General features: G+C 51.0%; 1 protein-coding gene across 5 annotated transcripts in view; it reads right to left on the bottom strand.

The window, feature by feature from the left end:
* Window positions 1-7,440: 7,440 nt before the first annotated feature.
* The window catches only part of Tnnt2 (troponin T2, cardiac type), a 13,145-nt gene continuing 6,145 nt past the window's right edge, over window positions 7,441-14,440 (bottom strand). For 2 of the 5 annotated variants that reach the window (XM_026779930.1, XM_026779926.1), the window contains 12 exons: window positions 14,041-14,127; window positions 13,742-13,777; window positions 12,882-12,915; window positions 11,931-11,994; window positions 11,567-11,683; window positions 10,793-10,870; window positions 10,239-10,349; window positions 9,262-9,270; window positions 8,834-8,943; window positions 8,264-8,354; window positions 7,981-8,021; window positions 7,441-7,678 (listed from right to left, as the gene is read on the bottom strand). In XM_026779930.1, the coding sequence (XP_026635731.1) occupies window positions 7,633-7,678; window positions 7,981-8,021; window positions 8,264-8,354; window positions 8,834-8,943; window positions 9,262-9,270; window positions 10,239-10,349; window positions 10,793-10,870; window positions 11,567-11,683; window positions 11,931-11,994; window positions 12,882-12,915; window positions 13,742-13,777; window positions 14,041-14,127 (824 nt within the window). In that variant the 3' untranslated portion in view covers window positions 7,441-7,632. The remainder of the gene's footprint in view (window positions 7,679-7,980; window positions 8,022-8,263; window positions 8,355-8,833; window positions 8,944-9,261; window positions 9,271-10,238; window positions 10,350-10,792; window positions 10,871-11,566; window positions 11,684-11,930; window positions 11,995-12,881; window positions 12,916-13,741; window positions 13,778-14,040; window positions 14,128-14,440) is intronic. The other 3 variants (XM_026779927.1, XM_026779928.1, XM_026779929.1) reach the window with 3 other exon arrangements.

Raw genomic sequence — 14,440 nt, 5'->3', positions numbered from 1 at the left:
GTGTGTGTGTGTGTGTGTGTGTGTGTGTGTGTGTGTGTGTGTTGTAATGTAGGAGCTAGATAGTGTCACAGATTTATACTATAATCTCAGTACTTGGGTGATGAAGAAAAGAGTATCTCAAGTTCAAGGCTATCTATCCTCGGATACATAGAGAGTTATAGCCTGAGCTATAGGCCTTTTCTTATAAATAATAGGTGATAAGTAGGTAGCTAGATAGACATACAGATAGATAGATAGATAGATAGATAGATAGATAGATAGATAGATAGATAGATAGATAGATAGATAGATAGATGATAGATAAGATGGAGATCGAGGCAGGAAGACAGACATGGAAACCAGTGTGTGTCCCTCTTGCTAACAACTCTCAATAACTTCCCATGATGTTCTTTCCCATGGCCTGCAGGGACTGACTTGATCCTGGCCGTCCCTGGTCTCTTCCCCCACCTCCACTCCCACCCTTTCCACCCCCTCTCAGTACCTTGACCACATCAGAACCCCTGCCATTCTCTCTGCTACCAACACCCTCTCCACTCCCTTCCTATGGCTAGGTGCTGCCAGCCCAGAGAACTGAACCCAGGGAAGGCTTCCAAAAAGAAACTCATTCATCAGACCTTTAGCTAAATCATGCCCCACACTGAGCACTTTCCCTTTCTCTCAGTTTTTCTTCATAATTTGAAACAGGAAAACACGGGTTTAACTGTATATATGAATTACTTATGTCATATCTTCCTAGCTTTCACTAGTGTAGTGTCTGCTTAGTATCTCTCTCCCCTGGCCCGTGAAGCTCAGGCTTGGTCTGTTACCATGGTAACCTCATAACCAGATAGTAGCTGGCATGTGCTCAATAAATATGTGTTAAAATTATAGATTGCTGAATCAATGGATCGATAACCTCTCCTAAAGAAACACCTACACTTAAACAGACTCAATGCTTACACTGCTATGTATATTAAGTACACATCTCTATTTTTAAAGATTTATTTATTTTTTTATTTTCTGTGTATGTTTTGCCTGCATGTATACATATATATGCATCAGGTGCATGCCTAGTGCCCAGGGAAGTCAGAAGAAGGAATCGGAGCCCTTGGAACTGGAGCTATGATTGACTGTGGGCTATTGATATGATTGTGTGGGTGCTGGGAACCTAACCCAAGTCCTCTGGAAGAGCAACAAGTGCTCTTAACCACTGAGCTACCTCTCCAGCCCCACCACCCCCAACACCACCACCAGGCTGCTTTCCATTTTGTTGTTTGTTTGTTTTGAGACAGGATCTCTCTATGTAGCCCTAGCTGTCCTGGAAATTTACTACGTAGACTAAGATGACCTCAGTCTCAGAGATCTGCCTGCCTCTGCCTTCTGAGTGCTAACACTAAAGGAGTGTGCCACCATGCCTGGCCACGTGACCTTTGAAGAGAAAACTTGTTCTTGTAGAGCAGGAATGTCTTTGGACACAGGGAAATGCTGTTGTCGTCTACAATGCAATGGGTCACATTTATCACTTTCCTGGGACCCATGCAGTCTATGCACTGCAATGCAGACGTGCTTGTTATAAAAAGCTAGCACTTTGATTTATTACGGGACTCAGCAACCGCCAAAAATAATGTCTGCCATGTATTCTAATCGTGTTAATATCTGATGTCCACAAATCAAGTATTATATATGTCACCTACTGTGGGAATGACTTACTCAATCTGTTTGGTAAGACGCTGGGATCTATGAATGCATGAGCTAGGGTTCTAGGCATCAAGAAAGGCCCAGTTTACATGAGAAGGAAGAAGAGGAATTCAATGGCCACAACTAAGAGAGAAAAGAGCTTTAATTCACAAGCCGTGGCCTGATTAACAAGCATTGGCAACACCTGACTAGCCAGAGAGTGATCAAATTTTTGCAACTCATAGATTTATATATAATTTCACATAATTTTCATATGACAAGGACTGGCTCGCACAGATTTTGCTTTGCAGAATCAGAAATGATTTGAATATTTGTTGGCTGGAGTGCTAATTTCTTGAAAACATACTTCTTTTGTCTCCATCAGATAGGTGACTTCATTCAATAGAAGGCGTGTTGTGCAAATAATCTAAAATCATAATAAAAATGATCCTATATGCAATCATAACAAAAGTAATCCCTGCCCTGTGTGACCTACGATGAGTCACCTAACTTCCCTGGGCCTCAATTTCCTTGTGCATAAAATGGATTTACTTATGCAGGACCTAACTTTGGGTGCTATTGTAACTAGAGTTTACACAGCCCAGTGCCCAGCACACTACAGCCACTGAGTTCAGGGGTACTGACATTTTTATTAGTAGTAGTCATAGCTCAGAAACTATACCTTAGGTCTCAGCAGAATGAATAGACCACTCACTCCCCCATTCCCCGTGAGGACCTAAGTCAGCGAGAGACACCAGGCTAACTGGTGCCCTGGATCAAGGAAAACATTGTTTGTTCATTCCCCCAAACCTTCACCCCAATTGCTGGCCTCTTCTGGGAGTTGGCAGGGCATGGGAAAGAAACGAAGCAAGACAGCTCATCCTCAACAGGCCTCCAGACCTGTCACTCTGTTCTGCTAGCCCAGCACCAACTCAGCAGGTCTCAGCCTGGGAACCGCCCTACCCCATGCCTGCCCACTGCTTTTCCTCAAGAGCACCCCAGCCTGGCCCAGGCTCTGCATTGCCCAGGCCTGACTTTCCAGAGGAAATGATTCTGAGATTGGCATGAGCTTAAGGTGGGGCTCCTGTGGCCCTGGCCAGCGCTGAGTGCAGAGCCACAGGGTGGGTAGGGTCAGGGCGGGGTGGGATGGGGAGATGGCAATGCACACCCACTCCCCAGGGCCTGGGTGCTTTGCACAAGTGTGGAAACATTTTTCTCCTGAGTCTTCAATTGAGAGCAATTTAAATTCCTGTAGCTGTTGGGGTGGAGGCTGAGAACCTGGGGTGTGGTGGGTGGAGCTAGGGAGGGAGGGTTTGAGTGGGTCACCCAGAGCTGACTTCAGGGAATCACCTTGGGGCAGGGGTAAATCCTCAGTGCAATTATCTGAGGCCTTTCCAGGGGAAACAAGAAGTACTCAGGACATGGCCAGAGAAATGGACTGGCCACAGCCCAGAGGAAAGGGGCCGCGTGAACTTGGAAGGGAGAAGCAGCGAGGCTAGGTGGAGCAGATAAAAATGGGGGTGGAGGGAGCTGTGTGTTGACTCAGTGTGCTTGCTCCAAGTCTGAAGACCCAAGGTGAATCCCTGGACCCACATGGTAGAAGAGAGAATTGACTCCTGTAAGCTGCTCTCTGATATTCACACATATCCATCTGCACACACCACACACACATGCGCACGTGTGCACACATGTACACACACATGCACGCAAGCATGTGCACACACACTATATATTTTTTAAATTTTTTGAAAGCATGCTGTCCCCCTCCTTGCTATCATATGGAAGCTGCAACAGGCCTAGGCAGTGACTTCTGTGATCCCCAAACCTTTCACCCATCCAAGACATAGGAATGGGATGTGGGCTCCATCCCAGCCCTCACCAAGAGGAGGCTACCTGTGCGTTCTGTGGTTCCTGGTGTGTCCCCCGCTGCAGGCTGGCCTCCCTCTGTTGGACCCCACACCTCCCATCAGGTCCAGGGTGGGGAAAGCAGGAAAGGGACAATGGGAGCTGAGTCCCTGGATTCAAGCTTTGTGTCCTGACCCCAGGTTTATCCACAGAGTTCACAGGAGACTCCGACTCTGCAACATTTTAGGGAGGATTGGAGGGGCTCCCAATCTGCAAGGCCCAAGTGCAGAGAAGGATTGAATAGCTGTGTCCCCTCTCATACCCCATCTCCTTCCTGGTAGGATTGCTAGACAGGCTGAACCTTCGGAGAGAGAGAAAGAGGTCACACTCAGATAGGCAAGTGCCAATGATTGTCCTGTGGATACCTGGACTCCAGTTTCTGAGTCCCCAGCTCCAAGGGAGGCCATTCAGAGGACTTGACTCTGGGCCCCAACCTGAGCCCTGTCCCCCACCAGAATGAACCCAAGAAAGTTAAGTTTTTGTCTCCACCTTTCCAGAAACCGTACTGCACAGCCAGAGACGGAGGCCTGCCTGAAAGCAAGCTCAGCACAGGATAGTCCCGACCATGTACTTGGAGGACAGTCTCAGGGGCAGTGCCTGCCCACTGCAGCCTCCAGCAGTCTGGCCAGGCCGGACAAACAGTGGTAAGTTGTCTTCCCCAAACCTTGAGCTCCTGAGAGAAACTGATCACATATGAGAGCCAGAATAGCAACAGTAGTGGCTAACACTGACCATGCAATTAATCTACAGCTAGTACCACCCTAATCGCTACACACACCGCTTCAGCCAACCCTCAGATCCACCCCACCTTTAGATAGGGAACTCAGGAACAGAAACAGCAAGAAATGGCCCAAAGTTCCCAGAGTCAGGACTTGGCAGAACCCAAATTTGGTAAGTTTCAGGTTCGGAGTGTGGTCTGCAGCTTCAAGAGTTGGTCTCAAGGTAAGTAGACCCCTGGAGACCCCTGTTCTTCCTGTTGCACCTCTCAAATTGGCATAATAGAAAGGAGCTTTGCCCAGGACATAAAGTTGAGAGCAAACATAAAGGCACAAGAGCAAATCTGTTGGCAAGATAGAGCAAAGATGCTTACTTCTTCAATCCAGGGCCATGCGGAGCATGTGAGTGGACATAGGACCCTGAGAGCTCCTTAAGACGAGGGGCCAGGAACCCAGAGTAGTGCAAGATTAAAGCTGAGGTGGGAAGAGGTTGTTCTTGAGGGTGTACAAGAAAGATGGGCAAGTCAAGTGTGCATTGGTCCCACCCCCATCTCCCTGACACCCTCACCAACTCTTAGGTAGTCATGGGGCAAGACCATCTTGACCATCCTTGCACCTTCGGTGTTAGACCCAGTTCCATGGTAAACATGAGAGCATTGTGTGGGATGGAGACTTGGGCTCAGGAATCTATCTGGGTGTTTCTGTGTGCATATCCATGGTCTCTCTGTTTCCTAGGAATACCAGGGATAATGTGGAGGACCACCTGGCCTCAACACATCCCTTGTCTATAGAACTTAGGAGGGCTCCCTGCCCTGGCTCATCCCTTAGGTATGACCCTACACTCCGGCATTCTCTTGTTCTCTCCTCCATGAGTGAGAGAGGACAGGGCCACCTCCTTGGGCTCCACTTATCGAATGCTTCATGACCTAAAAAGACCAGGGACTTCAGCCAGGCTCAGGGACGGATGTTGTTAAGATCTCACTTGGATATAGAATCTAGAAGGATGGAGCTAATAGGAAGAGAAAGCATAATAGCAAGACAGGGGATGTCAGGTACGTTCTTGGGTTCCACCAGTTAATAATAATGTACGGTGTGTTGTGTGTTTTCTGAGAAAAAGACCTTACCTACTAGACACCTAAAACAAGGCAGTACCAAGCCCTGCCTGCACATGTGATGGTTTCCTACACACACTTAAGTTTTGTTTATAATCTAGGCACAGCAAAAGGCTAACAAAGTAAGCCACAATAAAATAGAGCCATAGTACTAATATGCAATAATAAAAAAGTTATTTGAACATTCCCCCTTCTCTTTTGCCCCGCCCCTACCCATCTTGATACCTTTTTGAGCTACTTGTGTTCATAGTTCTTGGTGACTGAGGGTAACTGAAGGATAACTGTGGACTGGGGTCAGGGCATAGTAACTACTAAGACAAAAGCTCGTGATAAATATCCTCACTACAAAGAAATGGTGAACATTTGTGTTTAAAAAGACAAAAATCTTCCCAAGACTCCTGATGACTTTAGGAGAAAAGATATGGTCGGGGGGAGTTCAGAGCAGAACAGGCTGCCTCCTGCTTCTAAGACTTGCAGATTCTCCCAGATACACCTCTCTCCTAACTTCCCCTCCTTCCCACGAGGACTCAGCAGATACACTTCCCTCTAGAAGCTGCCTGCTTGCTATGGCCCTATCTGCACCTTTCATGCCACTCTGTGACCGGCATAGTGTCCAACATATAGTCAGAACTCAGGACATAGTTACTGAGGGATGGAGGTGATAGGGTTTGAATGTAAAATACAGCCTACACACACACACACACACACTGCCCTGTCCCACATGCATACTGGCTCATGTGTTTGAACCCTTCATTCTCCAATGGCAACACTGCTTGGGAGGCTGTAGAACCTTTTGGATGTGGGGCCTAACTGGCAGGCATGAGGCCCTGGAGGTGGGACTTGAGGACTATAGGCCCACTCCACCTTCTGTCCAAGCTGCCTGTGCTTCCTGATCCACAAAGATATGACCAAGCTGCCTTATGCTCTTTCCTGTGGTTTCCCCACCATGATGGACTGTGCCCTCTGTTGTTTAAACTGTGAATCAAAATGAACCCTTCCTTTCTTAAGTTGCATCTGTCTGGTATTTTTATCACAGCAACAAGAATAGTAACTAACAGAAATGCATGAGTAAGTGAACCCACGACCACAGGCCAAGCCCCTAGGACTGTATTCTTTTCATGTCTATATCATTAATGTCTGTTGCAGGCACATAGCTAAGGATAAATAGGGAGTATGGTATCCAGAAAGCAGGACAAGTGATGTCTATAGGAACAGACTGATCTAATGGTGTACGCTAGAAGACATAAGTTGAGCCCAGATGCTCAGTACGATGAGAGGTAAATCCACTATGCCTGGGAGACCATGGGGCAAGTTCTGAGACAGGACCCACGAGGTGTTACTGATGGCAAAAGGAGAACAGGAGAAAAGATTCAAGCAGAGGGAGGCCTGAAGAGGGCCTGGTGGTGCAGGAGAACCTGCCTCCTTGGGGGGTTGCCCGAGAGAGCTGTTGAGTAGGTGGTCTCCTATCTCTTGTGGGTTTCCTGTCCGTCTGCTCAGAAACTGTGCTACCATGCTGTCCTCTTAGCTCTGGGATCTTTAAGCCCTAGAAGATATGCAGATCACGGGAAAGGGGAAGCCGAGGCACTCAGACTAGCCTAAGCCTCTTGGCAGCTCTGGCCTGAACAGCTGCCCAATGAAACCATCCTTCCTTCCTTCCTCAAGGGCTCCCTGCCCCTCAGACAGTGGGCTCTTAGTGCCCAGGCCAGGAGGAGAAAGAAAACAGGAACCATCCAAAGAGGCTCCATTGTTCTCCAGCAAATGAGTCACATGGGGAATGCGTCTCCCCGTGTGACAGCCCTCTTCCCCAGTATGCTGTTCCTGGTGACTCAGAGAGGCTAAAATCACAAACCCTGTCCACTGTTCGCGCCTCCCTCCTGGGCTCTGAGAATGTATGTGTGTTACAGGCATCAGTTTCTCCCCTGGAGGTCAGTAAAAGCTGTAGGTGGGTCAAAGAAGACCAAACTGGCATAAAAGTTCCTTCAAGCTGGGCAAATATGAGGGTCTTGATTCCCCGTGACACTTGAACGAAATGACAGAAATACCATTCTTCGTGTGCAGTGTGCTGGCCTTTTATTCCTGGAGTGGTATGGGCATAGGGGTCAGGAAGAGTACTGGCTTCTAGCTAGCCCAGCTCCCACTTTCCAGACAGGAGTCTGCATTGGGTGCTCAGGAGGACCTGAGCTGTGATGCTCAGGGCAAGGATACAGGCAAGGGTCAGAGCTTTGGCAAGAGCAGCGCTGTCTCTACTTCCAGCGCCCGGTGACTTTGGCCTTCCCACGAGTTTTGGAGCTGCAGGAAAAGGAGAACCCATCAGATGGTGGGAGGGGGAGCGGCAGTTTCCAATGGGGCAGAGGATGGGCTCAGGGAATTGAGATGAACATCCTGGAGCAGGGATAGAACATAACAACAGCCTTGCTCTCCCCCTCCTCCCCCTACCGCATCCCATCCTGCTCAGGCAAGCAGTAGTTAAGGCCGAAAGAAGAAAGCTGTGAACTGAGGGAGAAGAGGAAGGGCTGGAGTCCCAACCCTCACAGCGGGATGAGAAGGAGAGAGGCAGGATGCTCAATGAAAGAAGGACCTTGGACACTTACACTTTCTGGTTGTCGTTGATCCTGTTTCGCAGAACATTGATCTGGAAGAAAAGCGGGGAAGATAAAGTTGGGGCTCACTCAGTGAGGTCTGGGAGAGGGGAGGGCTTCAGTGTAGAAGCAAGGGTGCAAAGGGAGTGGAGGAGAAAACCAGAACACTGCTGGGGGCTGGTGAGTGAGTTGAGTGGACTGATGGGGGACAGGAAAAGGGCCTTGAGGGTCAGCAGTGGTGGGGACCAGGTCACACCAGAGCATGGCAGAAGGATGGGCACAGTGAGCAGCTCACTTCATATTTCTGCTGCTTGAACTTCTCCTGCAGGTCGAACTTCTCCGCCTCCAGGTTGTGAATGCTCTGCCATAGCTCTTTGGCCTTCTCTCTGCCGGAGCCACAGGAAGAGTGGAGTGAGGAGCCATAAACCCTACGGTGGGTTTGGCCTTCCCCTGGCCCTGACTCAGCCTACACGGTCCCCCAGCCTGTCCTTGCATATTAAGGTCGGCAGAGGGCGCCTCCAGCCTATGCCATGGGCCTGGCCGTTCTGAAACTGCGTCCCAGCTACTGTGCCCAGCGCCCAGGGACAGAGACCAGGAGTTCTGAGAGTCGCTGGGGTCGTGAAGAAGCACGCCAGGTGCTGGAGAGCATCTAGCTCAATCATCCTTTCTACGAGCTGACTCAGTTCTCTTTCCCTGCCAGCAAAGCTCACACGAGGAGACCGGCCTGCGGAGGCCCTGCACGGCCCTAGTAATGAGCCTTGGGAAATGCGTGAGGGAGTAACTCCCCCTGGCGGGTTACATGGAGAAGTACCTTCCAACCCACCCGAGAGAAGAGTGCCAGGGTTCACCCAGCCAGCTGGCCCACCTCAGCTGGTCTTCATTCAGGTGGTCAATGGCCAACACCTTCCTCCTCTCAGCCAGGATCTTCTTCTTCTTCTCTCGCTCGGTCTGCCTCTTGCCACTCTTGCGTTCTGTCTGAGGCGGTGGTGAGCAGGGACACTTGTCTAAAGATGACTCCTCCCTGTCCCCTAACCCTCCCAACACCCTGGGAAGGAGGACCAGGTCTTCAGAACACCAGGTTCCTATCTTCTTGTTCTAGCAACATGACACACCGTCCCCTTCTAAATTCCCCCAGAGAAATTGAGGTGAGGGCAAGGAGGGGCCTAAGTGCCCTACCAGGCTCTTCCAGACTCCCTCCTCCCACAACTCCTCCTCCATCAAGGTGTGCTCCCCTCCCAGGGAGCACTCTACAGCTAAAGGGTGGAGGAAGAGGACTCGAGGTTTTGTACCCACCTGAGCTTGCTAAACCAGGAAACCATGAGAGAAAGACCCAGAGAGACAGACCAAGACCGCCACAGAGACATGGAGAGAAGCAGGGTGGGAGACAGGAAGACAGGAAGGACAAAGTGATTCGGGGGCTCCGCAGGGGCTGCCTGCCATGCCAAGCACAGGTCTGGGGCTTAGGGAAATAAAATTTTGATAACATTTGCCTGGTGTGGTCACTGTGAGGACAGAGACACTGCGGCAGAGCTGAGGACTTAGGATATCTAAAATAAAATATTCTGATGTCTCCATGCATAAAGAAAACCAGGCCTGGTTGGGCATGGTGGCTCATGCCTTTAATCCCAGCCCTTGGGAGGCAGAGGTTAAGTGGATCTCTCTCTGTAAGTTTGAGGCCAACCTGGTCTATATAGTGAGTTCCAGGACAGCCAGTACTACACAGTGAAACACTGTCTAAAAAACAAAATAAAACAAAAGATGCAGAAAGAAAGCAAATGAAGCCCCAGTCCTGAGGGGGGGGGACATCTAGTATGAGTGAGAGTCCACCATCAAATCACCCATATCTGTGCAGCACACACTTTCCATGACAGCTTGTCGCCTCTCCGAAGCTGCGGGACAGGCAATACTAGGCCATGTGAGCAAACAGAGCCAGATATTAGTGTAGGCCATGCTGCTATATGGGGCAGAATCGGGTCTTTAACCAGAGCTCTGACTCCAGGACCCAAGATTCTCTGAGTGGTACCCAACCACCTTGGGGAGCCAGCATGAGGAGGCATATCAGCATTCTAACCTTTGCCACAGTGACATCATGTCAGGATGATGACAGATCCTAGTGACATCAGGTCAGGCTGATAGCTAGCTCGGGGGCTAAGCATGGGGAAACCTGAGACTTCAGCCACAGCAGCTGGGAATTTCTTCATGGATCCCATTATAGGCAGTCTTGAGGATACACTGAGATCTCCTGGTACCCAACGCTGCTTCCCACCTACCTTCTGGATGTACCCTCCAAAATGCATCATGTTAGACAGAGCTTTCTTCTTCCGGGCCTCATCCTCGGCCTTCCTCCTGTTCTCCTCCTCCTCACGCCGGGCCCTCTCTTCCTGGTTTCAGGGAGAGCAAATGAATACATTAATGGCGAGGGTGGGAAACCAGACTCTGGGATGAAGCTGGTGTTCCTTACCAATGAGACAAGGAGCTTTCTGAGGTACCCTCTGGCACAAGATGGCATACTGGAGTTTACTGAATGGGCGGATGAATTGTTGTGTGAATGAGTTAACGAAGCACTGACTCACATCTGTAAAGTCCCACCATCCCCCTAGGCCCTCTGTCCCCACCTGGCCTGTCCTAGGGAAGGGATAGGGACTAGAGGGCCTTAAAATCATGGCACAAGGCCCCAGCATGTCTGTCCTGTTCATCGATGTGATGTCAATACTGAGCCAAGGACCTGAGCTTCTGTGATAAAGGTGACCTCTAGAACTGATGTCTATGACTAGAGAGGACACTTGGACTTCAAGGGCTCAGTAACTGGGCTGCGGTCACTCACAGCCAGGCGGTTCTGCCGTTCCTTCTCCCGCTCATTACGAATGCGCTGCTGCTCAGCCCGCTCTGCCCGTCGCTTTTCCTAGAGAGAGAGGTAGAAATGCCTGTGTGTGTCGGTGAGGGGTGTTATCCCCATACAGGAATCGGGAGGTGGCCCTCTTCCACGTGTTTCTGTTCTCGGCCCACTGCAGGGATGCAGATGGAAGTGGCCCATCACAGGTGGAAACTCCAGGAGAGCGTCCTAGCTAGGTAAGGAGAGCCTCTTGGAAGCCCATTGGAGACTGCCTCAACTCTGGGAAACGCCGAGTGACTTCTCTGTCTCCCTCAAGGACAAAATCCACATTCTGGCTCCAGAGCCAGGCCTGGCAGCTTCTCTGTGCTCAAAGATAAGGGGTTGCTGTGCACACCTGGGGAAAGCAGGTTGGGTAGAGAAAAACAAGGAATCAAATAGTCTCCCCTCTCTGAGTGGAATTCTGGGTATCACCCAGGATTCCGCAGGCTGATCTGCGTGTCCTGTGTTAGGGTGGCAGCTATGCCCAATGGGTAGGAAAGAGGAACAGGGAGAGCACAGACATTTGGCTGTCATCCCACAGCCAGCGGTGTCTGGTTAGGCCAGCTAGAGCCAGAACTTATCAGGCTCCTGTTGACAAGGAGTAGCCACAATGATAGGCAGGTGGCAGGGACCCAGCGAGAGCAGCATTCAACAGGTTGGCAGCTTGAGGCAGGCTGAGGCAGCCGGGAAGGAGGGTAGGGTGGACTGTGGAAGTCGGACACCTACGATCCTGTCTTTGAGAGAGATTAGCTCCTCCTCCTCCTTCTTTCTGTTCTCGAAGTGAGCCTCGATCAGTGTCTGCAGCTCGTTTAGGTCCTTCTCCATGCGTTTCCTGTGGATGTCCTGTGGGGAGAGTCTACCTAAGCTTGCCGCGCTGTGAACCGGGCGGGCTCAATGCAAAAGTTACTGTCAGGGCTTGGGGCCCCAACCTCAGCCATCCCTGCGCCACCAGGCCAACGGGCTGCCCCAGCCCCGGCCCCGGCCCGGGCCCCAGCCCCAGCCCCAGCCCACAAGATCAGGGGCTCTGTGACTCTCATTCCAGCCCTTGTCACCCCCAGGCTGAGCTGCTCTACCAGCAATCACCACTCACATCAAAGTCCACTCTCTCTCCGTCGGGGATCTTGGGTGGTACCAAGTTCGGCATGAAGAGCCTGCTTCAGAGAGGAATGGAGAGCTGGGGGTCACCAAAGCAACTCGGGGGGGGGGGGAACTATGTGATCCTGGAGCCTCCATGATGACGTCAGCACTGACATCTACCTCACTTTCTTGACCTTTCACAGAGGTTAATCTCATTTTGTCCTCTCGTTAGATCCCAGAAGGGGGCAGCACTGACCTCTATTAGGAAAATGGAGGCTTAAAATGGAAGCAGAAGAGCTGAGCTTAGATGGTGTCCCTGGGTGAATCTCTGATCCTTGATTTCTTCATATGCTCTTGGGCCTTCGGGGACTAAAAGGAGTTGCTCGGGAATGCTCAAAACAGCCAGCACAGAGAATGAGCAGAGCTAAGACCCACCCAGGCCACTGGAGGCCATGAGTGTGCTGCAGCGCCATCTGCTGGCAGGATAAGCATTGCCAAGAAGGAAACGCTCCGTGTCCCAATGGCCCCATACTGACAATCAAGAGCTGTGATTCCCTCTATGGGATGGACCTGCCCCATTCTGCCCGTTCTCCGCTCCCTAAAACTGTCATGCCTAGGTTGGCATGGTTTCACTGCTTGGTTCCCCAAAGTTTGCATCCCTTTTCCCCTAGATCCCACACAGCCGAGAGGGTCATCCTGTGTGACAGGCAGTGTGTCAGTCCAAGGCCATGGCTAGCCCTTCCCTAGTCTGTAGACGAATGAAACTCCAACCATGTTAGTGTGCCTATAACTGGGGATGAAGTGTAGTTTATAGTTCATCTCACATTCTTCCCCTCTGGGGTGGTCTGTGCCTACTGCAGTCCTGCTCAGGCTCACTATACCACACACACTCCTGTCTCTTCGTCAGTCTCCCTAAATGGCCTCTGCCCCCAGGCTCTACCACAGACCGGTGCATCGCACTCACCTGGGCTTGGGTTTGGACTCCTCAGCTGGACCATCTGAAGGAGAGAGAAGGAGGTATGGGCTCAGCAAACCTGACTATGCCCAGCTCCACCCTGAGCTGCACACCTTTGGGTCTCTGTTTCTCCACCTACACAGGGTGTCTCTCCTAGCCCTGGTAAATCTGGACTTCCATAATCACCAACAGGCATGAAGGGAGCCTGGAGCGGAGGTCACAGAGGACGGTGGCTGTGTCTACAGGCACACTAGACCTGGAGCTATGTTCTGGGCTGGGAAGATTGTTTCTCAGACTCCACAGTCATGCAGGGGCCTGTGGGAAGGTTCCCAGGGGCTCCAAGCCTAGATCGCTTCCCAGGCCTGCCTTAATGTTTTGGTCCCTAGACTTCCTGGTCTCCACAGGGCCAGGGAGCTAGTGGGAATGATTCCAAGACTGGGCTGGCTGTCCCTGGAACCCTCCACCCCAGTATATGAGTGACTACAGTTAACTGACAGAGGCTGCAGCCTGTCCAGGACACTGATGATGATGTCACCATGGCATGAACCATCTATGTCCTACAAACACCAGACCTCACTGGCATTGCCTGGGTACCAGGAGCCCGGGGTGTGAATGTGACTTCTGAGTCCACTACCCTGCGTGGACTAAATGTTGATTTCCTCTCCTACTGGTCACTAAGGCTATGCCTCCAAGGTAAAGAGGACAAAGGTTCAGAGCCTCCCAGACCCTGTAGGTGCCACCCAGTTCTGCCTTCCAACCCTTTTCTTTGTAACTTCTGGTGGAATCCCTGGGCACAGTCTTCCACAAGGTTACCATGGCACGTTCCCTCATCATACCCAACTCATGTGCTGGCATCCAGCAGCACTCACCTTCAGCATCTTTGGCTTCTTCATCCAGGTCAACCTCTAAACAAAACACAAGCAATCAACAGAGGTCCTGTTCTGAGCTCATTTCCCTTGAGAGCATTGCCCATGACCAGGCAGGTTAGCCTCCTCATTTAGTGCAGGGTCAACCACGAAAGAGGCACTGGATTGATGATCACTGACCAGAAAATGGACTGCTGCATCCCCAGCCCAGCCGGAAGTCCCAGGCACATGAGCTAGAAAACACCTGGTGACTGACGTCTTAAAACACCACCCCAAGCCCCTTGTCCCCTCACCTGGCGTACCTTCTGCTTTGGTCTCCTCTGTCTCCGCCTCACCCTCAGGCTCAGCCTCAGCCCCGCCATCCTCCTCCTCCACTGCCTCCTCTTGCTCTGGAGAGGTGAACCAGACACCATGAACAACCAGGCCCCTCTCTCAGCAGCCAGACAGCACCCCCAGAACAGAGCCTGGGAGGGGTGGAAGAGGGCAGTAATATCCAGGTTCACATGATTCGGGAGCTATGGCCTCAGATGACAGAAGGAACGTGGCTTGGTTCCTGGTTACCACCAGAAGTCAGCAAACTAGAGCTCACAGCTACAGCCAGCCCAGGACTACTTCTGTAAGTAAGGGTTCATAGGCACATAACCTCACTCACTACTTCTGAAAGCAAGGGTTCATAGGCACATAACCTCACTCACTACTTCT

The sequence above is a fragment of the Microtus ochrogaster genome, chromosome 6 (assembly GCF_000317375.1).
Source record: "Microtus ochrogaster isolate Prairie Vole_2 chromosome 6, MicOch1.0, whole genome shotgun sequence".
Classification (NCBI taxonomy): domain Eukaryota; kingdom Metazoa; phylum Chordata; class Mammalia; order Rodentia; family Cricetidae; genus Microtus; species Microtus ochrogaster.
Note: the sequence above shows the minus strand (reverse complement) of the source record. Positions and strands in the feature narration are given on the sequence as shown.